The sequence below is a fragment of the Lagenorhynchus albirostris genome, chromosome 1 (genome assembly GCF_949774975.1).
Source record: "Lagenorhynchus albirostris chromosome 1, mLagAlb1.1, whole genome shotgun sequence".
NCBI lineage: Eukaryota > Metazoa > Chordata > Mammalia > Artiodactyla > Delphinidae > Lagenorhynchus > Lagenorhynchus albirostris.
This window is the reverse complement of record NC_083095.1, coordinates 171,564,768-171,589,324: the sequence shown is the minus strand read 5'-3', so window position 1 is coordinate 171,589,324 and position 24,557 is coordinate 171,564,768. Positions and strand designations below refer to the sequence as shown.

General features: G+C 40.5%; 1 protein-coding gene across 1 annotated transcript in view; it reads right to left on the bottom strand.

The window, feature by feature from the left end:
• CELF2 (CUGBP Elav-like family member 2) overlaps positions 1-24,557 on the bottom strand; it is a 527,802-nt gene that overhangs the window by 397,352 nt on the left and 105,893 nt on the right. Inside the window, exon 2 of the mRNA XM_060160102.1 lies at positions 1,624-1,659. Coding sequence (XP_060016085.1) covers positions 1,624-1,659 — 36 coding nt within the window. The remainder of the gene's footprint in view (positions 1-1,623; positions 1,660-24,557) is intronic.

The following is a 24,557-nucleotide window of genomic DNA, read 5'->3' as shown; positions in this document are numbered from 1 at the left end:
TCGTGTTTATTCTCAACACAATGCAATATTAGAGTAACAAAAATTCATGGAAAAAAACAATAAGTAGGCTCATTACTAAAATACCTCCCACAAAACTCAAGAAGAGAGTAGACTCCCTCCAGTAATAAACCAGCTACAACAGATCATTCGAGGCGAATGTGGGAATTGCCACTTGGTATTCACAACAGAACAGTACTTAATAGAATGCAGGGTGCACACCAGATTTCGCAGACATCTCAGTAATTCTTAATCTGCATGATTACAGCTCCGTGTGGGTCTCATCTGACAACACGCGGGTGGCCCACTCCTTAGCCGTTCTAGAAAAGTTTAAAAGTCATCCTTCATTCCATTATTTGGGGATTAACTTCTTCACCACAAACATGGGCAGATACACAACTCTCTCTCTTCCAGAAAATGACAAGGTGCCTCGGTCTTCACACTGGACTCTCTCCAGAGTGAAAGCACCGCGACAAACAAACTCAGCTGGGACACCAGAACACAGGCACACTTTTAACCCTGTAAACTAGCACGCGGTTGAAATGCTTCTTTGGGATGTTATCCAAAGAATTAAGACATACAGTAATTTAAACATTTGGGTCACAGTAAACAGTTTTTTAGCCATGTTAATCATGATCCTATAAGCAAAGATTTTCTTTACATTAAAAAAAAAAAAAAGCAACCAAATGTGCTTATCTCCTGGAACAGATGGTGACAATATGTACCCTCCCCCGATTCCCTAGTGCTGTTCATCATCACATTCTGTAAACTCTTCTTTTTCTGGTTCTTGAGATTCTCTTGACTTCTGTTTCCAACACTTCCCAGGCAAAACCCTATGCCCTATTAATTCATTCACAGACAGTTACCAAGCACCTTCGAGGACTCAGGCGCAATACTAGGTGCTGTATGTGATGCCCAGGAAAATATCTCTTAAAACATTTCCACTCCCTTTCTTACTTTTTTTCCTTTCTTCTAATAAATAGTGGTAATCATTTCTGATGGCTAGTTGTCTATAATTGGCATCCCGCAATCATCTCTTATTTCATATAGTGACATAAGATATCCAAAATATGTTAAAGACATCGATCAATTTATATATTGATTTCTTTCCCTGGTGAGACAGTAACTAGGTATTTAAATGATGATATGAATTACAAATGCATTTATATATCATCAAAACTATGATGTAAGTTCTCTAGAGGAAGCTCAAAATTTTCACAAATCTATAAATACTTGAACGCAATACTACTAATGAATATACTGAAGAAAAAAACAATTCAATGCGCCTTTAGATTACCAATAACCATGAATATAATAAAGGAAGTGGCATGTTTATGAACTCTGTGGAGAAAATAGCTCCAATATACTTATGGGTACATGTGATATAACTTCCAAGGGATGAGAATGATTTCTAAGTCATATATGGACATCACCCTCATGACCTCTTGGTTACATCATTTATATGCGACTCATACACCGTTTCTGGCATTTACATGGTGAAGCATGAGGTCTTAAAATCTAACATGAGGAAGAGAAAGTGAAGAAGACCTCTCCAAGGCGACACAGGTCTTCTGTCAGGGGGTGCATCAGAGCTCACGTACAGAATAAGCAAAGTGTGCTGCTTACCTTGGTAGACTTCCAGCTAATTCTGTGGTTGTCTCTCTGGAAGAAAAAGAAGATAAGCATGATTAGCTTATTTTGGTAAATTATAAAAATGTGTTTAATAAAACCATAATCCAATGCGCCAGGGCATTCTGGAATCATATGGGTGCAGAGGATACTGTATATGCAGCTGTTTAGAAATCTAAAATCGACTCAGCACATTTCTGATTAATTCCCATAAATGTTTCAATGGTTACTTCCCAAGGACATTTTATACACATGCAAAATATCTGCCTCTGCTTTCTGGTGGTAGAGCTCAACTGAGTTTAAAACATTCAAATTTTAAAATGTACGACATACAGAAGGAAAATAGGAGGGAAGAGAGTCCCAAACTGCATCTGGATGTTTTCCACTGAAACAAAGCACACTGTACTCTTTCCAAGAATCACTTAGGAACGAATTCATTGGAGGGTGTGTCTTCGTGTTGATCTCTGTCACCTGAGGTTTATGAAGGAACACGTACAACACAAAATCCAATTATTTTTGTAGCAAATTGCTGTTTTTCATTTCTTTGTTGTAATGTCAGACCAGTTGGGATGGTTGATGGCAGATGCTATGACAATTCAAACGGCACAAATGATATGTCACTGAGGGAAGCTCTGCAGCACGTGAGTAAGAGCGACCAGAGATACATTGCAGAGCTTACTTTTTCCTAATTGCAGTATCTTATCTTTCGATTACAGATGTGTTCTTGGAAGGAATGGGAAGCAAGGAGGAGGAGATGCAGCCTTACTGCTGAGATATCCTAAAAGTGGAGGAGGGCTTAACTTGAGACTGAGGGACGCAAGCTATAATTCTTAGGAACAGTGGTGCATAATATTCTTCATGTCATGTAATCGCTTTAAGAATCTCATAAGAAGAGGTGATATATACATATACAAAGGAATACTACTCAGCTGTAAAAAAGAATGAAATAATGCCATTTGCAGCAACATGGATGGACCTAGAGATTGTCATACTGAGTAAGTCAGACAAAGACAAATACCATATGATATCACTTATATGTGGAATCTAAAATATGACACAAATGAACTTATTTACAAAACAGAAACAGACTCACAGATATAGAAAACAAACTTATGATTACCAAAGGGGAAAGGGGTGGGGAGAGATAAATTAGGAGTTTGGGATTAGCAGATACACACTACTATATATAAAATAGATATACAACAAGGTCCCATATATAGCACAGGGAGCTATATTCAAAATCTTGTAATAAACTATAATAGAAAAGAAAAACAAGAATCTCATAAAATACAAACATCTTACATAGAAAAAAATGATACACACATACAATATACACAAAATGTGGTGTACAATTATAATTGTCGTGGACCTCTGAAAGCTCATATGTCAACCCTGGGTTAAGAATCTCACCTTGAAACTCACGTTGTCTTTACATACTCATCTTGTCGATCCAAATAGAGGACTTCCTCCCGGTTTCTACAACTCCCCCCCTCACCTATTGTCTGTGACAGCACCTGGGCACTTTAGGGACATGCTGGTTCCCCTGGAGCCATGCTGCCTTAAAAATATGAGTGATTGGGCTTCCCTGGTGGCGCAGTGGTTGAGAGTCCGCCTGCCGATGCAGGGGACACGGGTTTGTGCCCCGGTCTGGGAAGATCCCACATGCCGCGGAGTGGCTAGGCCTGTGAGCCATGGCCGCTGAGCCTGCGCGTCCGGAGACTGTGCTCCGCAATGGAAGAGGCCACAACAGTGAGAGGCCCGCGTACCGCAAAAAAAAAAAAAAAAAAAAAAAAATATGAGTGATTATAATTTCAGTTCCCATAGAAATGTTCTTTCCTAAATAACCACATGGTATTAAACCTTCAGCCTTCATTGCTATTGACTTTCGAGAGAATGTTTCCATGCCTTCAACAAAACCGTAGTTGAAAGCACTGTCCACTACACAGCTGAAGGCCTCACATGTATTCAACTCTTCTAAGAATTTAGTACCTGCCTAAGAAATTTCTCTTTAAAACAGAATATGGAATTGTGGGTACCCCCCAGATAAGAAGCACCCCTCCCTCTAGTCTTCCTTTATAACATGGATCACAACAGAAATACCTTTTGAATTCTATATTATTATTTATCACTCCATCACTTGAGACCAACACACATGAGGACTCAATCAGTATTTGTTCAGTTTGTAAGGAATGAATTAAAGAACTTTTCTGACCTTCCCGTTGACCTTGAGGGTTAGATCTATATTTAGAGCTTGATCACAGTAACAGGAGCATTCCAGAGTTATAGTACAATGACCTTTTCTTCTTTCTTATCTTCTAACTCTTGATTTTTGTCCCCAGACCGTACATATTTAAATATTATGGGTTCCCCTGGTATCTTTTAAAACTACGTTGGACTTATATTATCATAAATCCAATTAAACCACAGTAGGGCAGTACTTCTCAATCTGGGCACTATCATGACATTTTAGGCCAAATAATCCTTTCTAGTGAGGAACTGTCCTGTGCTTTGCAGATGTTTAGCAGCATCCCTGGCCTCTACCCACTAGATGCCAGTGGTATCCCCCCTCCCAGACTGTGACAATCAAAATATCTCCAGACATTGCCAAATGTCCTCTGGGGGCTAAACTGCCCTCGGTGGGGAACCACTGCACCAGAGCAACAGAGTCCAAGGGTCTGCAACTGACCTCCGTTTTAAAACCTTCCTGGATTAACCAACAACCTCCATTCTCTTGGAAAAACACAGTGGCTGAGCCCCCTCAAAAGCGTCTGTTTCACTTTGCTCCCATCACCTAAGTTTGCACACTCACCAGGAGTATGTTGTGTTTGTTCCCCCACCTGTTTACGTTAGGACTCATTCAAAGTTCTTGTTTCTATGAAAACTAAGTTGGGTTCTTTGGAAAAACTAAAAAGGACAAGTAGCTTATCAATGAAAAAATGTTGCCTGCCTTATCAGTGAACAAAGGATGTTGCAGCCACCAAGCCATCACGTTACAGCCGCCCTCACGGAACTCAGGATAGAAACAGAATGTCCACCATCCAGTAGTCAGCCAGCTGCCGCCACCCCTGGTGATATACCCAGAGGAGACTCAGGATGAGAAAGCACAGGACACGGGCCCCGGATAGCTGAGGTGCCTATCAAAGGAATTCAGTGAGTCCAGACTCTTGCGTCTTCCCACACATAGTAAAACGCTAAATTTCTTAACTTGAGATATCTGGTTTTCTTTAATTAACAGGAATCTTTCGATGTTCTGACACCTGGTCTTTGTTGTAAAAACTCCTATATACCCTGGCTCCTCCTTTACCCCTCTTTGGAGCAGTCCCTCAGAGCTATTTGAGAGGTTGTGTCCTGGGCTTAAGTCCTCAGTTTTGTCCACCAAATAAAACATAATTCTCAACTTTTAGGTTGTGCATTTTTTTTTCAGTCGACAAGCTAAAGAAAAACTGATGGTAGATTAGGTCTAGGCACAAGACAACTATAAATATTGGGGAGAAAAAAGACGTGGTTGTTACAAGTTTCTCCAAGTTCTTGTTCCTCTTAAAAAGTAAACTAGAGGGACTTCCCTGGTGGCGCAGTGATTAAGAATCCACCTGCCAATGCAGGGGACACAGGTTTGATCCCTGGTCCGGGAAGATCCCACATGCCGTGGAGCTAACTAAGCCCGTGCGCCACAACTACTGAGCCTGCGCTCTAGAGCTCGCGAGCCACAACTACTGAGCCCGTGTGCCACAACTACTGAAGCCCGCGCACCTAGAGCCCATGCTCCACAACAAGAGAAGCCACCGCAATGAGAAGCCCGCGCACTGCAATAAAGAGTAGCCCCTGCTCACTGCAACTGGAGAAAGCCCGCGTGCAGTAACGAAGATCCAATGCAGCCAAAAATAAAGAAATAAGTTTATTCAAAAAAAAAGTAAACTAGAAATTACTAGATGGTGAATTACAGGTGGGATTTATACACAAAAGACAATGCAGAATTCCTCTCATCCATAGACTCAAGGCATCAATCAGCCTTGCCTTTACGGTAAAAGACAAATACTAGAAAAAAAGTTATGCTCTCCACATATTTAGTACCAGCAAGGGGAAATTTATATTTTATACAACCACGTTCTGAAAAATTTACATTATAATGACAGGCATTACTTCATAGGAAAAGTAATTTTTGGTGAACGTGAATGAATGAGTGAATACAGTTTAAATTACAAGATGTTACCAAAAAACCCTGATGATTCCATTAGACCACGTAGCTGCACGATTTAAAAAAAATACAAAGAAAGAACCACTGTATTTGGCAGCAGCAATGTGGCAAGGACTCACCAACCAACTGCCATTTGTGAGATCATCAGAACACAGAGCTTTTAAAATAATAACTTGATCACTTTTACCTCTTTATTACTGCTAACAAATCATCTGAATTATTCACATCTTCATGAATTTACACCTTTTGTAAAGAAACCCTTGAGGTAAATAAACGTAGCATAATATGCTATGCTTCATCCAGATAATGTTCCTTCATAACCCCATTGAGAGGACTTAAAGACACCGTACGAAAAACTTTTAGGGCAGTAAAACTACTCCTATGATACCATACTGGTAGACACATGTTATTAAACATTTATCCAAGCCCAAAGAATGTACAGCACCAACAGTGAACCCTAATGTAAACTATGGACTCTGGGTGATGAGAACATGTCAGTGTAGGTTCATCAGTCGTAACAAATGCACCATCTGGTGGGCGTTGATAAGGTAGGGGGCCATGCGTGGGGTGGGGGGCAGGGGGCATATGGGAGATTGCTCTACCTTCCCCTCAATTTTACTATAAACCTAAAACTGCTCTAAAAAATAAAGTGCACTGAAAAAAAGATGCTATAAAGACCATGTTTTTTCCAATGAACTTATATAGATTGCAATGTCCATTAATAACATTACTTTCTAAGCATAAATCATCTGCATCACTAATATTTATTTATCCAACATATTCACTGAACACTTACAATACATTCAACACGCACTGTGCCGGGTTCTTTCAGAGGCACCAAGAAAAATTAAATCCTGATCCTTCTTTCCAAGCGTTTACACCTCAATAAATGATATCATGTAAAGTGTAAAGTGCTGAATACTTTCGAATTTTCCACTGGTGAAAGCTCCTCCACTGGTGAAAGTCAAAGGTCACGTCTTACTAAAAATTTTGAATACTCAGTGCCTGGCACATACTAGACGCTCAATAAATACAAGTGCAAGAGAACCATAAAACATTGTCTCATGGAAGCAACCTAAGTGTCCATTGCCAGATGAATGGATAAAGAAGATGTGGCACAAAGATATACACAATGGAATATTACTCAGCCATAAAAAGAAATGAAATTGAGTTATTTGTAGTGAGGTGGATGGACCTAGCGTCTGTCATACAGAGTGAAGTAAGAGAAAAACAAATACTGTATGCTAACACATATATATGGAATCTAAAAAAAAGGTTCTGAAGAACCTAGAGGCAGGACAGGAATAAAGACACAGACATAGAGAATGGACTTGAGGACACAGGGAGGGGGAAGGGTAAGCTGGGACGAAGTGAGAGAGTGGCATGGACATATATACACTACCAAACGTAAATAGATAGCTAGTGGGAAGCAGCCACATAGCACAGGGAGATCAGCTTGGTGCTTTGTGACCACCTAGAGGGGTGGGATAGGGAGGGTGGGAAGGAGACGCAAGAGGGAGAAGATATGGGAACATATGTATATGTATAGCTGATTCACTTTGCTATAAAGCAGAAACTAACACACCATTGTAAAGCAATTATACTCCAATAAAGATGTTTTAAAATAAATAAATAAATAAATAGAAAGTTAAAAAAACCCAAAACATTGTCTACTGGCAGGTAATTCCAGTCTCTTAATTTTCTAAAATGCCTGTTTTGTTATAGCAATATTTGGAGTTTAATTGCACTAATTTTCTTTCCTTAGTTGTCATTACCAAAATAATCTGATTTCAAGAAGAGAGCCGAATGCTAAAAACTGAATGAAAACAATGATGAAAAAGATGACAAAGCAAAGTCATATGTTTCGAGAAACAGAATTGACCTAGGGGCTAAGAAATAGACCAAAATGATGGAGGGCATGAGTTTCTGATAGGTTGCATATCCTTGGGCAATTCCTTCTGCCTCCTGGGGTCTCTAAGTCCCAGAATGGAATAATAATGCTTCCCTTTGATCTAGAGTTGCTGGATCAATCATCGATGTGAACAAACAGGAAAGCTTTCTGCAAATTTGAAGCTGGGCTATACAGTCCATTTTATCAAAGGAAAAAACAAACACCAGAAGAGACAAGTACTTTTCAAAAGCAGACAAGTGTCCCGCATGTATTACACAGTTTTCGTAGATTATTTAGCATTCCTTAAAAACTTTAATTTTGAATGTGTAGAACATTTGCCAGGGCACACAGAATGATGCCAACTTTTCTTAGCTGTCTGAAAGCGCTCTTCCTCATGCTCTCCTATCCCATCCCACTCCTGAGCTATGCAAATAGTTCTTTTTTTAGGATGTGTTGAAGCAAGAGCTATCTATTTCTGTGCAGCTTGCCAGTTTCCAAAATTAGCTGACAACTATAAAACAGGACATGAGAGCCCCCCCTGTTAATTGTGTGTCAGCATGATAAATATTTTTAAGACCTGGAATGTCTGTCTCCAATGGTACCTCCAATTCTTCTAAAAGTACAGACTTCTAAAAAAATGTTAAAATACCTTTTTTTTATTGCCTGTCCTACAAATAAATGATTTAACGTTCTGATTGTAGGAGGAGTGAGGTTTTCTTTACTTCAATTAAGGGTGAAAGTATCACAATCAAGCAAGTTTTGTTCTTTTTCTTCTCTTTTCATTTTTTTCTTTTTTCTTTCTTTCTTTTTTTTTTTTTTGGTCACCTGGTGCTTGGGCCAAATTGTGGGTCTTTAAAGTTGCATCTATTTCCAAATAATACATAGATAAAAAGATTAGCTTCAAGGCATCATTAAATATTCATATATCATTTTAGAACAGTTAACTTTTTTCCTATATGGTAAACCTTAGGTCTGGGAAATTTAAAACACCTTAGAGATTAACGTTACTTCTCTCGTTTCTTTGGGTAAAGAAAGCCCAAAGACACTGCTCCTTCCCCCTGCCCCAGCTTCTTTCTTTCCAATCCCTTCTCTGAATTTCTCTTTTGTTTGGTCCTTCGTTTCTTCTCTTCCATTTTTATCCTTCCTCAATTTTCACTCCCATGATTAAAAATATCTCTGTGTGTGTGTGTGTGTGTGTGTGTGTGTGTGTGTGTGTGTAAACCCAAGCAATTACTCTCACATGGTGAAATCTACACACACACACACACACACACACACACCCCACAGCTCACATTAATTGGTCACTTATTTAATACCAGCCCCTATTCTAGGCCATTTACATGCATTCACTCACTTAACGCTTCTAAAAGCCTAATGAAGTCATTACTATGATTCAACTACAACAGAGATGAGGAAAATGAGACAGAAAAATGTTAAACAGCTTCCCAAGGCCACACAGCTAGTGACAGACGGAGCCAGGATCTGAACCAGGCATTCTGGCCCCAAAGCCCATGCTTGTGGTCCCTACGCTACACGGCTGCTCAGTATCTGCCAGATCTGATATATCTATATTCTACATCCGTTCATTTGTTCTGGATTCTGCACTGGAACAGAGAACAGCCACAAAAAATGGCCCCACTGTTGGAAACTTTACAATCTGGAAGGGGGAGACAGACAAAAAACAAATGAGCAAATGAATATTTATCACTATCTTACATAGCATATGTCATGAAGAAGAATGAGTCAAGGTAGGAGGCGGTACCTAATGAGTCAAGGTAGGAGGTGGTACCTAACAAGGTAGGAGTTGTAGGGGGGCTATTATTTCTATAGTGGGGGCTATTTCTATAGAGAGGGCTCTCTGAGGAATATGTGAAGGCATGAAACACAACCACTTCTATCCCCGCCTTCCCTTCTTAAGTCCCTTTCTTTCCTTTGCACTACTGCATTTCATTCTTCTTTTCGACGAATATTCACTGGTACCCAGTGCATGGAGCAGGCAATACAAGATGATGCTGCGGTTTTTTTTTTTTTTTTTTTGCGGTATGCGGGCCTCTCACTGTTGTGGCCTCTCCCGTTGTGGAGGACAGGCTCCGGACGCACAGGCTCAGCGGCCATGGCTCAAGGGCCCAGCTGCTCCGCAGCATGTGGGATCTTCCCGGACCAGGGCACAAACCCGTGTCCCCTGCATCGGCAGGCGGACTCTCAACCACTGCGCCACCAGGGAAGCCCGATGCTGTGGTTTTAAAAAAATGATAGACAGTATGGACCTGTACATTCCAAATACTGAGAAACTAAAAGGGGAGACGAGACCCTTACGGAAACTCAGCCAGTCACTTAGAAAACTGCAGGTTTCGACAAGAGACACTTCACATCACTAGAGAGGCCGGCCAGCCTCTCAAATCCACTCCGGCGTGGAAATGAATGAAATGTCAGCCGGCAGCATCCACAGAAGTGGTCCCGCCTGCAGACCGACTTCATGAGAGGTACCACTCCAAGCTCCTTCTGCCGAGCCTGCGCTCCCAGGGGTTAAACCTCCCATGCCTGAGTTTTAAAAAATTAAGTCCACCAGGTAGAGTTTCTCTTTATATCACTTTGGTATTTAGCTCGGGCTGAGGGCACGCACTATGGGGAGATGGGACTTCTGCCCACCGAATCCTTAGGAAACAGGGTCATACGGGGGGGTTATGGGGAACTAGCACCTGGCAGCAGGCACGCATGCCATGTGGGTCGTCAGAAGACTTGCCGCACGAAGACTGACTTCATCTAATCACCGATATATCCAGCCTCTTTCTGAATAGGCCAGTCCTATGCAGAATCCTTGCTAAGATTGGATTTGGCTCCAGATTTCCTCAGATTATCTTAGTACTCTTCATATAAAACAGCCACAAATGTGTGCCTCTGGCTGTGTTCTTGTGCTCACGGGGCCTAGAGAACGCAATCACCCAATGTTTCTCTTAATCAAATCTGCCACAGATACCGTGGCGCTCCAACTGTCACCCGTGAGTCGGGCCACTGTTCAAACAGCACCGCCATCCCTTCTGTCATTGGGAGATGGTGTAAAGCGCTTTCGTCTTCTCTTCTTTCAAAAATGTCATCTTGACACTTAGCTCAGGAATGCACCTGAGAAGAAGAGGCCTGTCCTGGACTTTGCTGGTGGAATTAGGAGAAGGAGAACTATGTCTCCACACTCACAGGTTTACCTCTTAATCATCAGACTCTTTCTGCTCTGTGAATCCACCACGGTTAAATGTTATGATCCAGTGAGAACCTGAATCAGCCATACTTCAAACATTCAGCTTCTCCCAGGGGAAGAGGGTGTCAGGTTACCACAAGACCTCTGCATTTAATATTGCTTCATCATTGGGCCCGAAGCTGTACTGGAGTTCGTAAGTGAGCTTCTTAAGGGAAAATATGCCCCCCACATTATTAATTGAAAATAAGTTTTTTCCTTTGATAAATCAGTTTAAAAGGAGGCCCACTGTGCACAAAAAGCCTAATTTTTCTCTCTTAGCTCCCAGAGACATAATATCACCAATAAGTCCTATTAATGAGAGAAAATCATCCCCACTCCTGACAATTTCTGGATCAAAGAGGGATTTGCAAATACCAGCCTGCACTGTAATGTTTGACTAATGGCCTAATCCAACAATTGACGTGTATGGGCATTGAGTTCGTTAGCGTTTATCATGAGCATTTATTTATTAATTTGTTCAACAAATACTTCCACAGTTCCTACTATGTGCCAGTTTCTATGTGCTGGGGATGACGTGTGAAATGAATAAACGTGGACCCCTCCCTCACAAGGCTGACCGCCCAGTGAGGAAGCCATCGCAACGAACTCTCACGAACAGGCGTGCCGACGTGTCAAGAGCAGGATGAGATTGTATCCGCCCCTATTCCACGATGATTCCCTTCTGCGGAGGTTTTTGGGAAAACAAATCCAGAGCGACTTCATAGGTATAATGACACCAAAGTCCTGCCTGATGAAACAGACCTTAGCAAGAGGAAGGATATTTTGTCTCACAGATGCTGTCCTTTCCAAGAATCTAAAATACAAAAGCCACTGCCCAGTCAGAGGCAGATGTGAGAGATTGCAGGAGGACACTGTGGGCTTGCCCGGAATGGGTTCTGGGCTGGGGGAGGGCAGCAGAGGACCAAAGACACAGGAAGGATGGGGGGAGGGAGGGAGAAGGAGGAGAAGGAAGGCGCCATAGTCAAACTCCATGGCGGATGGAGCAACGTACTGAAAACAGGTGGAGAGATGGGTTACACCAGCTCTCGGACCCCTGGCTGGATACTGGCGAGGAGTCCAATTACTTCCTCCTCCCCCTTACAGACAGGCCCCGCAAGCCCTGCCAGGCACTGGGGGCTATCGGGCTTTGAGGAACACAGGCTGGAGCTCAGGCCTCTTGGCCTTGTTTGTTTCCACCCAACAGCCCGAGTAAGGACCAGATAGATACGCTTCTGTTTGGGGTTCAGAGTGTCCAAAAGGCCAGCACCTCAGAGGGTGCTTCTATGTGGACCTGGCCTCCAACCTGCTGTCAGGAATGGGTCTAAGGCCAAGGCATTAAAAAATTTTTTTAATTAGTAATTTTAAAGTTTTTAATTAAATTAGAATAAGTAATTTTTTAATTAAAAAAATATACCAGAAATTCTGTCAAAGCTTACTCTGGTTATAGGGTGGAAGGCTCACAGCAGCCATCCATGGACACTGAAAAGTACTAAGGGTTGTTTTGATGTGATTTGGGGGAATCTTGGCTTTTTGTTGGTTTTCTATTTTTTTACTTTTCAGAACAGTGGCCATAGTAAGTACATAATAAAATGCCTCTCTCTCCTGAAGCTAAAGAACTCACTTTTCTCTCCATTAGTGTCCAAGGGTGTATTCATTTTGTTTTTCAACCTGCCCTGATACAGTCTTGGATGAGGAACAGGTTGGTGCTACTACTCCTCATTTTGCAGACAAGTAAAGTGAGGCTCTAAGAGGTTCAAGAGTTTGTGATCAAACAGTCAACTCAGGGACTCCTGCCCGGCCCTTCTGACTATAAAGGCAAGCAGGGAGGTCTGGGCAGAAGCACAGAACTCCATCTGAGTTCTGAGCACAAAGGGAGGAGTGAGAGGAAAATTCTCCCATTCACAGGACGTGTTCTCCCTTCTTAAATGTACCCGTTTGAAATAACACGACTCTGAGAGCTATCCACAGAGGGGTGTAGTTAAGGCTGTTTTAGATCCCTCACATCTTCCAGGTCGCTTCGAGGACCCTGCTGGGTCAATTAAATGTGGTATTCATCACTACCTCTGGAAATTCAAATCTGTGTATTCAATCATGGTGGGTCATGTCCAAATCTCTCCTTTAACAATTGCCAATATGCTTTTTGTGGCGATGGGGATTTTGAAATCTCCAACCTTCAACACATTCACAGATGTGAAATCTCCAACCTTCAACACATTCACAGATGACAATTATATCTCTACAATCACTAATAAAATAAAATAAAACCAACAGAAAAGGAATCAACAGTAAAAGAGCTAAATTATAGATAAGAGAATATTCATAAATCTATACCTCATCTCATGAATGTGGGTGCACTGTCTGTATGCCAGGATTTCTTTAGCCATTGGTGATATTCAGCATATTGCAATCGAGTGCAATTACAGTTAGCTATAATTAAGAACAATTACAGCTTTTATTTCTCTACTTGTTCTTTAAAAGTACATGTGTAATAAAACTTTTTTTTACAAGGTGAAGAATATAATTATACATCCTTATAACGTCTCAAATAATTAGTCTGACTAAAGTTTCTTCTGGAACAATTTTCATTTTAACTGTCAGAGCTGCCATTTATAGTCAATGGAACATACTTTTTAAAAAATTCCATCATTAACCTTTTTCACCCCATATAGCTGTATATGTATTATTGGTATAAATGGAAGGTTTTAGGATTTAAAGCTCTAGGGCCTGTTCCAAGCTAGAAAACAATTTTCCCTTCTAGTTGTGTGTGTGTGTGTGTGTCTTTTAATTAAAAAAAAAAAAAGAAATGCTAGCTTTGTAGAGTCTGTTTTCTTGCTCAGGATTTTTGGAAAAAAAAATTTGCTTATGTTAGAAAGATACGTTCACTAGTTCTATATGACAGAACACTGTCTCTTTATTTATGGCATATTTACACAGTGCCTCAACTATGCAGTGCCAAAACTAAGAAGTCCCTGGATTGTGACAAATGTGTCTCTTGGTTTAGTAAATCATGAGGCACAAGGTCAATATTAGCCAAACAGAATCAGTGACTAATTACTATCAGTGAAATGCTACCTTTTCATAAATCTAGACTCCAACTCAAACACACTTTATCACTGCCTCCCCCGCTAGACTGTAAAGTCTGACAGGCTCCTGTCCATCTCTATCACCAGCACCCAGAATGGAGAGCAGCTCTTATAAAGTGCTCAATAAACTGAATACGTTGAATCAATGAGGATGCAGTTCCTTCCCATTTATGTAGGGAATAATGGAAAATTAATCACCTGAATGACTTTGACGCTAGAAGAAAATCAGGTAATACCATGCTGGAAATTAAGGATATTTTCACCACTTATCTGGTTGAATTAGATGTCCTGGGAAATAAACTGTTAGACAAAGTCTGTGTCCCTGGGAATCAGGAGCGGAGAGTTGGAACAGATCTTTTAAGGTCCTTTACAACCTTGAGATTATCTTAACAGCTTACCAAACTTAGACCAACTTAAAGGCAATTAACATAAGCCTAAATAGGGCATGTGTAGTTGTGTGGAGGTAAATAGATAGCAATCACATCCCTGAGACACACTATTAGTATCAAAGATGCTAATACACTGAGACATGGCTCTTGTTAAAAATCCCCTCAGTATTCAAAATACTGAGATAGATTTAGATGCAACTAACACTTCAGAGTTTATCATTTATTCCACAACAGCCAGCAATGACCGCGTTTTTACTATAGTTTGAACACTTAGCACTTTACATAAATTCCCCCTTCTATTCTCCACAACTGTTAGTTATCATTATATCCATTTTTCAGAAGGAAACTGAGGCTCAGAGAAGTCAAGTAAATTTGAACCCAGGCCTGTCCAACCCTATAATAAATGACTTAAGACAAGAACACAAAACAACACATGGCTAATCATGGTCAAAAGACACCAAAAATAGGATGATAATCTGAGTGGATCTCTATAGCAATCTAATGGCCAAAGTGAGAGAAACGGGGATCTAGGAAAAAAAGTTTCACTCCCCAACTTTACTAATAGATCAACTTTTATCTTACTGGTTCTAGACACAGATACTTTCTGTGGAAAAGATCTGAATGCACTGGAGGTTTTGAGAGTAAATAAGAGGGTCAAGCGGTACTTCTCAGGGTCAGGTCTAGGGCTGAAGGTTAAACTACTTCTGGGCATCCACCGCCCCCCGCCCAATGCACAATAAGGCCTTGGAAATTCATCATAGCGCTGTGTGCTACCCAAATAATGCAAACGTCCACAAATAAGGCAATGGAATAACTGCTATATCCACACTGTGGACCGACTATGGAGCCTTTAGAAAGAACCAGGAAGCCGTGTAAGTTCTAAAATGCATAGAATTCCAATGTATATTGAAGGATAAAAAGAATAAGCTGCAGAAAAATACGTTGGGTTTTAACGCTGCTGATTTTAAAAACAAACAGAACAAGATGTTCCATGGGTCCGTTTGAGAACGGAAAGGCCTAGAAATAGCCCTGGGAGGACGCACAGGAGGCGGAAAAGTGGCGACCTCTGCAGAAAAAGGAGAGGTGGGCATAGAACTTCTACACACAGAACTTTTTTCTTTTTTCTTTTTAAGGGCCGTGCAGCCAACCCGAGGGTCTCGAGGGTGGAGGGTCCTTTCCTGGGCAGCAGCTCTCGTGCGAGCGAGGGTGCAGGGTGGGTCTGAGATGGGAGAGCGGGCGCACACCAGGCTCTGCACGTGATCCCACTCGCGACGCCCGCCCGCCGGGCCAACAGGGAACACTTACCCGCTTGCCTCTGGGCCAGGTCCTGCCTCAGCGCCAGCGGGTCGCTCATGGCGTCGGGCGTGCACGGGCCTGGCGATCTACCCGCCCGGAGAAGGGAGACAAGGAGCCCAGGTCGCCTACCAACTGCGGGACTCCGGTCCGCTAGGGGCACCAGGAAGGTCCCCAAGGCCCCCATGCGCGCGGCTCGGCAGCACGCAGGCGCAATTCGGCGCCTCGGGTCCAGGTCGCCCTCATCACCGGCCGCCAGGGGGTGCCTGGGGTGATGCGGTGGGGACACGTAGGACCAGAGGGGCACATCCACAGAAAAGGCTGCTTATGCAAAAACTACTTTCGCTCGGTCAGCCTGGCTTAAGAGCACGTAGAGAGATTCGTGAAATGCATGCAAAGCCAATTTTGCATGTATTAAATCAATTTTATAAGTCCTCCGAAAGCTTTCCTATTTAAAGGAGCCCTTTGGGGACGCTGGGTAAAGAATATGATCCGTCTCTCGCTTGCCTTATAACTTGGCATCTTCCTAAATCGGGCTTGCTTATTGGAAAGTTCTGTAATGAACAGAATTCTCTGCGGTAAGGGTTAAGTAGAAAGTCAGGAGATATTTCTGTTAATAGAAAAAATAAGTCCGAGATGACAGCTGTGGCCTGGGTTCTACGTGGAGTCCTTCACTTTTTCATCTAACATCTGGGAGAAGAAAATTTTTAGCTATTTCTAAGAGGCTGGACAGGTGCGACCCTGATGTTCCACAGATATCACAGACAAGTTGCAGAAAGTAAATGTTATTGGAACCATCTGAACAAACATCCCAGTGGAACATGTCTGGTAGCTCATGTGCCAAATCAGGGCCAGTCTTACTCAGATTGGGAAACACTGGGGAGCTTCAAGGAAATTCTTTCCTCTCAATAACCTGGCCTCCCAGACTGCTTCCCTGAGAGCTGAAATTTCCCTCCTTCCCTCTCTCCTTCCTTCCTTCCTTCCTCCCTCCCTCCCCACCTTCCTTCCCTTTCCTTTCCTTTCTTTAGGAAGAGTTCATCTCTGCTTTACTAACATATAATTATGCACAATAAATTGAGTATACTTAAAGTGTGGGATTTGGTTAACAGTAGACATAGGTACATACCCATGAAACTGTTCCCACAATCAAGACAGTGAGCATACCCATCCACCCCAGGAGTTTCCTTCTGCCCCACTGTAATTCCTTCCTCCTGTCCCTCCCTCCATCTCCAAGTAAACGCTGATCTGCTCTCTATCACTCCACATTAGTCTGCATTTCCTAGAAGTTTCTATAAATAGAATCATACAGTATTACTTTTTTTAGTCTGGCTTCTTTTACTCAGCGTGATCATTTTGCGATTCAGACGTGTTGTAACCTGTATCAATAACTCCTTCTTTATTGCTGAGCACAATACCCTGAATGTGCCACGGTTTGTTTATCCATTCTTTTCTTGATGGACACGTGGGTTGTTTCCATCTTTTGACTATCACAGATAAAGCTGCTAAAAACATTCATGTACACATCTTAATATGGACATTGTATGATTTCCTTTCTCCGGGTAAATATCTAGCAGTGGAATGGCTGTATCATATGGTAGGTGTATATCTAATTTTTTTAGGAAACTGACATACGGTTTTCTAGGGTGACTTGTCTCATTTTAAATACCCAACCAGGAGCATAGGAGAGTATATGACAGTCCCAGAAGTTCCCTCTACCATGATTTGGTATGATTAGTCTTTTTAATTTTAGCCTAGAAATTCTAATAGGTGTATAGTGGTAGTTCATTGTAGGTTTAATCTGGCTTTCCCTAAAAACTAATGCTGCTGATCATCTTTTCTTGTACTTATTTGACATCTTTGTACCTTCTTGGGAGAAGTACCTGTTCAAAGCTTCTGTCCAATTTTTTTTAAATGTAGTTATTTGTTTTCCTGTTGCATTTTCAGGGTGCTTTATCAGATCCATAATTTACAAATGTCTTTTCCTAGTCTGTGACTTATCTTTTCTTTCTCTTCATGGTTTCTCTCAAAGAGAAGGATTTTTTTAAAGTCCAATCACTAAATTCTATTTTTTTAACATCTTTATTGGACTTTTACAATGGTGTGTTAGTTTCTGCTTTATAGCAAAGTGAATCAGCTATACATATACATATATCCCCATATCTCCTCCCTCTTGCGTCTCCCTCCCACCCTCCCTATCCCACCCCTCTAGGTGGTCACAAAGCACCGAGCTTATCTCCCTGTGCTATGCAGCTGCTTCCCACTAGCTATCTATTTTACATTTGGTAGTGTATATATGTCCATGCCGCTCTCTCACTTCATCCCAGCTTCCCCTTCCCCTTCCCCGTGTCCCCAAGTCCATTCTCTGTGTCTGTGTTTTTATTCCTGTCCTGACCCTAGGTTCATAGAACATTTTTTTTTTGATTCCATGTATATGTGTTAGCACACGGTATTTGTTTTTCTCTTTCTGACTTACTTCACTCTGTATGACGGTCTCTAGGTCCATCCACCTCACTACAAATAACTCAATTTCATTTCTTTTTATGGCTGAGTAATATTCCATTGTATATATGCAATCACTAACTTTTAGATCACTCTTTTTAGAGTTGTATCTAAGAAATCTTTGCCTATCCAAAGTCACAAAGATTTTTCTCTAATGTTTTCTTCTAGAAGACTTATAGTTTTAAATTTTGTATTTAGTCCTATGATAATTTTGAGTTAATTCCTTTTGTACGACGCAAGGATTAAAGTTTATTTATTAATGTTTTGCATGTGAATATTTAATTGATCCAGTACCATGTATTGAGAAACCTATCATTTTCTTACTGAATTGTCTTTGCATCTTCGTTGAAAACCAGTTGTCCATATATGTATAGATCTCCTTCTGGGCTGTGTATTTTGTTGCCTTTATGTGTCTATCTTTTTGTCAATATCACACTGTTTTGATTACTGCAGCTTGATAATAAGTCTTGAAACCATGCAGTATTAGCCTTCCAACTTTGTTCTTTATTTTTCACAGTTATTTCGGTTATTGTAGGCCCTTCACATTTCCACATGAATTTTAGTCAATTTCTATTTTTAAAAGCCTGCTGGCATTTTGATTGGTATTGCATTAAAACTATAGATCCATTTGGAGAGAACTGACATCTTAACAATATTGAGTCTTCTGACACATGAATTGGTATTACTTCTCTCCACTTAGTTAGGTCTTCTCCAATTTCTCTCTGCATGTCTGGTGGTTTTCACTGTATAGATTTTCACCTCTTCTGTCAGATTTACTCCAAAGCACTTGATATTTTTGATGGTATCATAAATGGTAGTATATACAAACAGCTCATGAAACTCAATCAAAAAATGTGCAGAAGACCTAAGTAGACATTTCTCTAAAGGCATACAGATGGCCAACAGGCACATGAAAAAAATGCTCAATGTCACCAATTATTAGAGAAATGCAAATCAAAACTACAATGAGGTATCACCTCACACCAGTCAGAATGGCCATCATTAAAAAGTCTACAGGGCTTCCCTGGTGGCGCAGTGGTTGAGAGTCTGCCTGCCGATGCAGAGGACACGGGTTCGTGCCCCGGTCCAGGAGGATCCCACATACCGTGGAGTGCCCGGGCCCGTGAGCCATGGCCGCTGAGCCTGCGCGTCCGGAGCCTGTGCTCCGCAACGGGAGAGGCCACAACGGTGAGAGGCCTGCGTACCGCAAAAAAAAAAAAAAAAAAGTCTACAAATAACAAATGCTGGAGAGGGTGTGGAGAAAAGGGAACCCTCCTACAGTGTTGGTGGGAATGTAAATTGGTGCAGCCACTATGGAAAACAGTATGGAGGTTCTTTACAAAACTAAAAATAGAACTACCATATGATCCAGGAATCCCACTCCTGGGAACATATCCAGAAAAGACAAAAACTCTAATTTGAAAAGATATATGCACTCCAATGTTCATAACAGCACTATTTACAGTAGCCAAGACATGGAAGCAACATAAGTGTCCATCAAAGATGAATGAATACAGAAGATGTGGTATATATACACAATAGAATACTACTCAGCCATTAAAAAGAATGAAATATTGCTATCTGCAGCAACAGGATGGATCTAGAGAATATCATACTAAGTGAAGAAAGTCCAACAGAAAAAGACAAATATTATATGACATTACTTATATGTGGAATCTGAAAAATAATACAAATGAATCTATTTATAAAACAGAAATAGATTCACAGACATAGAAAACAAGCTGATGGTTACCAAGGGAGAAAGCGGTGGTGGGGGGGGATAAATTAGAAGTATGGGATTAACAATACACACTACTATATATAAAACAGATAAGCAACAAAGATTTACTACATAACACAGAGAACAATACTCAATATCTTATAATAACCTATAATGGAAAATAATCTGGAAAAAATACATATATATATATATAACTGAATCACTTTGCTGTACATCTGAAACACAGTATTGTAAATCAACTATACTTCAATAAAAAATAAATGGTAGTATACAGAAATATGACTTACTTTCATATACAGATCTTATTTTTTATTTATTTATTTGGCTGCCTCGGGTCTTAGTTGAGGCATGCGGGCTCAGTAGTTGCAGCACGGGGACTTAGTTGCGCTGCAGCATGTAGGATCTTAGTTCCCCAACCAGGGATTGAACCCATGTCCCCTGCATTGGAAGGCAGACTCTTAACCACTGGGCCACCAAGGAAGTCCCATATACAGATCTTATATCCTGTCAATTTGCTAAGCTTATTCATTAGTTCTAGTAGGTTTATGTAAATGCCATAGAATTTTCTACATAGACAACCATATCATTTCTAAATAGACAGCTTTACTTCTTCCTTTTCAATACAGATGTCCTTTATATTGCACTTTTATATCAGTTTTGATGGCACTGGCTAGAATCTCCAGTATAATGTTGAATAAAAGTGGAGAGGCAGACATCATTGTCTTGATCCTGAGCTTAGACGAAAATCATTAAGTCTTTCCCCATGAAGTATGATAATAGCAGTTAATTTTTCATATCAGATTGAGGCAGTTCCTGTGTAGTCCTAGTTTGCTGAGACGTTTTTACCCAGGAATAGATGTTGAATTCTGTCAAATCCTTTTATGCATTAGATGGTTTCAGTTTAATACGGAAAATTACATCAATTGATTTTCAAATGATGCAACAAGTTTGCATTCCCGACATAAAAGCCACGTGGTTATCATGAATTTTCCTTTTTATACATGGTTGGATTCAATACGCTACTAGTTTGTTTAGAATGTATACATCTATGTTCACAATGGGTACTGATCTGTAGTTTTCTTGTAGTGTCTTTGTCTGTTTTTGGCAATAGGGTGATGCTAGTCTGTAGAATGTGTTGGGAAGTATTCCCTCCTTTATAATTTTCTAGGAGAGTTTGGGTAGGATTTTACTATTTCTTCCTTAAATATTTGGTAGAATTTACCAGTAAGCCCTTCTGGATTTGGAGTTTTCTTTGTGAGAAAGTTTTTAACTACAAATTCAATTTCTTATTAGATATAGGGCTATTCAGGCTATAGTCGTCCCTCAGTATCCATGAGGCATTGGTTCCAGGACCCCCCACTTCAGATGCCAAAATGTGTGGGTGCTCAAGTTCCTTATATAAAATGGCACAGAACAGCTGGCTCTCCATATCCACAGGTTCCACATCTCTGGAGATGGGGGGCCCACTGTATTTATTTCTCCTCGAGTAAGATTTAATAATTTGTGTGTTTCAAGGAATATGTCTATTTCATCTAAGTCAGCAGTTGGCCCATAGCCTGCAAGCTAATTTTTTTTTTCACATTTTTAAAGATTGAAAAAAATGTAACCGAGACCATATGAGGTCCTCAAAGCCTAAAGTTTTTACTCATTGGCACTTTCCAGAGAAAGTTTGTAGATCCCTAATCTAAGTTTTGAATTTATTGGCATCATTTTGCACATAGTATTCATTATTCTTCCTTTAAATATTTGTAGAATCTCAAATCATGTCACATCTTTCATTTTTGGTATTAGTAAATTGTTTCCTTTTTTCCCCTAATCCATCTGTCTAAAGGCTTAGCAATTTTATTAACTTCTGAAAGAACCAGCATTTGGTTTCATTAATTTTTTCTGTTGTTTTTCTATTTTCTATTCCATTCTCATCTTTATTATTTCTTTTATCCTACATAGTTTGTGCTTAATTAGCTCTTCTTTTTGTAGTTTCTTAATGTGGAAATTGAATTCATGGATTTGAGGCTTTGTTTCTAATATAAGAATTTAGTGCTGAAAAGTCTTCATAATACCACTTTAATGGCATTCCACAAATATTGATAGGCTGTGTTTCTATTTTTATCCAGTTCAAAATACTTTCTGATTTTCCATTTGATTTACTTGACCAATGGATTATTTATAAGTATGTTATTTTCATTTCAAATATTTAGAGATTTTCTGTTATTGATTTCTAATTCAATTCTATTTTGTCAAAGTGTGTACTTTGTACCACTTGAATGCTTTTAAACTCATTGAGACTTGTTTTCTGGCCCAGAGTGTGGTCTATTTTATAAATGTTCCATATGCACTTGAAAAGAATATGAATGTTGTTGTTGGGTGTAATGTTCTATAAATGTCAATTAAGCCAAGTTGGTTCAAGTGTTGTTCAAATCTTTTAAACTCTTGCTGATTTCTTGTTTACTTGTTTTTATCATTTCTTAAGAGAGGAGTGCTGAAATCTCTGACTATTGTGGATTTATCTATTTCTTCTATGTTTTTGCTTCATGTATTTTGAATCTCTGTTATTAGATGCATAAAAGTTTAGGATTTCTATATCCTCTTGAAAAACTGATAATTGACCCCTTTATCATCAAATGACCCTATTTTTCTCTGGTAATATCCTCATTATTAATAGAGCCACTCCAACTTTCTTTTGATTAGTGTTACCATGGTGTATTCGTTTCTTAGGGGTGTTGTAACAAAATACCAGAAAATGGGGGGCTTAAAAAACCAGAAATTTATTCTCTCACAATTCTGGAAGCTGGAAGTCCACAATAAAGATGTCAGCAGGGCCATGCAGTCTCTGAACTCTCTAGCAAAGAACCCTCCTTGCCTCTTCCTAGCTTCTAGTAGTTGCCAACAATCCTTGGTGACCCTGGCTTATAGCCGCATCCCTCCAGTCTCTGCCTCTACTGTCACATGTCCATCTTTCCCATTTGTGTCTGTGTCTGTGTCTCCTCTCTTCTTACAAGGACACCAGTCATATTGGATTTAGGGTCTACCTTAATCCAGTATGCTCTCATCTCAACTACTTATACCTGCAAAGATCCTATTTCCAAATAAGTCACATTCTGAGGTTCTGGGTAGACATGCTTTCGGCGGGGGGACACTATTCAACCCATCACAGTTTGCTCTCTGGACCCCCCCAATTCACATCCATACACTTCCATGAATGCAAAATACATTCATCTCATCTCAACATACCCCAAATTCTTAACCCATGCCAACATTAACTTTAAATCCAAAATCCCATCTAAATATCATCGTTTCAAAAAAGTTCCAAATATCATATAAATCATCTAAATTAGGTATGGGTGAGATTCTGTGCGTGATCCATCCTGGGAAAATTCCTATCTATATGTAGGTCTATGATACTAGAACATAAGTTATCTGCTTTTAAAGTACAATTGTGGGTCAGGCATAAGATAGACATTTCCATTTAAAAAAAAAAAAGGAATAAAGGGTCATTATTGGTCTAAACAAGTTTGGATTCCAGCAGGGCAAGTTCCATTAGGTTTCAGGGCCTGAAAATAATCTACCTTCTGGGCCCATGAAGACTGAGCCAGCTCCTGCCTCTGAGCTGGCAGAGATCTCATCAACCTCTGTCTCTGAGCCCATGGAGGCCCCACTGGCCCCTCCTCTGGGTCTGCCTCTCTGACCTCTGTGTCTGCAGTTCCATCCTCGGAGTCTGAGGAATTCGTCCATACTCTTGAGGAGCAGAGCACGTTTCTAGTTGAGCAGCTCTATCAGCCTGTTTTCTATTATAGAATCCAAGACATCTGACAGCCTTCTTCCATTTCATTCTGTCTTTGTTCCTTTCAGTCCAAGCTGTCAGTGTTTCTGCTAATATAACATTCTTTAAAACCTGGTTGGTCTCCTAAGTATGCCATGGGGATCTAAACCATTACACAAGAGGATTCTCTACAGGTCCTTCCTAGATAACCCCATCTCTATTCCTGGCTTCTGCTGGGATGGTTGGTTGGATCCGTGAGTCACACACTTAGCATAGTCAATGAAGGTGTGTCCAACCACAGCCTTAGCCTTGTTTCCAGAGCACACTCTAGACAAGCTGAGAACTTTCTAATCATCAAATGCTGGTTCTTTTTTGCTTAACAGTTCCTTCTTCAATGTATCTTTTTCCTCTCTCATTTTACCATAAGCAACAGAAGAAATCGGGCCGCACTTTCCACTTTGGTTGGAAGTCTCTTCAGCTAAATAACCAACTTCATTGCTTACAAATTCTACTTTCTACCAAACACTAGAGTACAATTCAGCTAAGTTTTCTGCCACTTCATAACAAGGACTGTCTCTCGTCCAGTGTCCAATAACATGTTTATTCTGAGACTTCACCAGAAGAACCTGAGTTTTTGTATTTCTACCCATATCTGTTCATGATGATATATGGATTATCTAAGATGACAGAAGCTTTCTCTACATGCCTTCACTTCCTTCTGAGCCTTTACCAAAATCACCTTTAATGTCCATATTCCTACTAACAATCTCTTCAAGACAGTCTAGGCCTTTTCTGTCATGCACCTCAAAATTCTTCCACCCTCTACTCATGACCCAATTCCAAAGCTA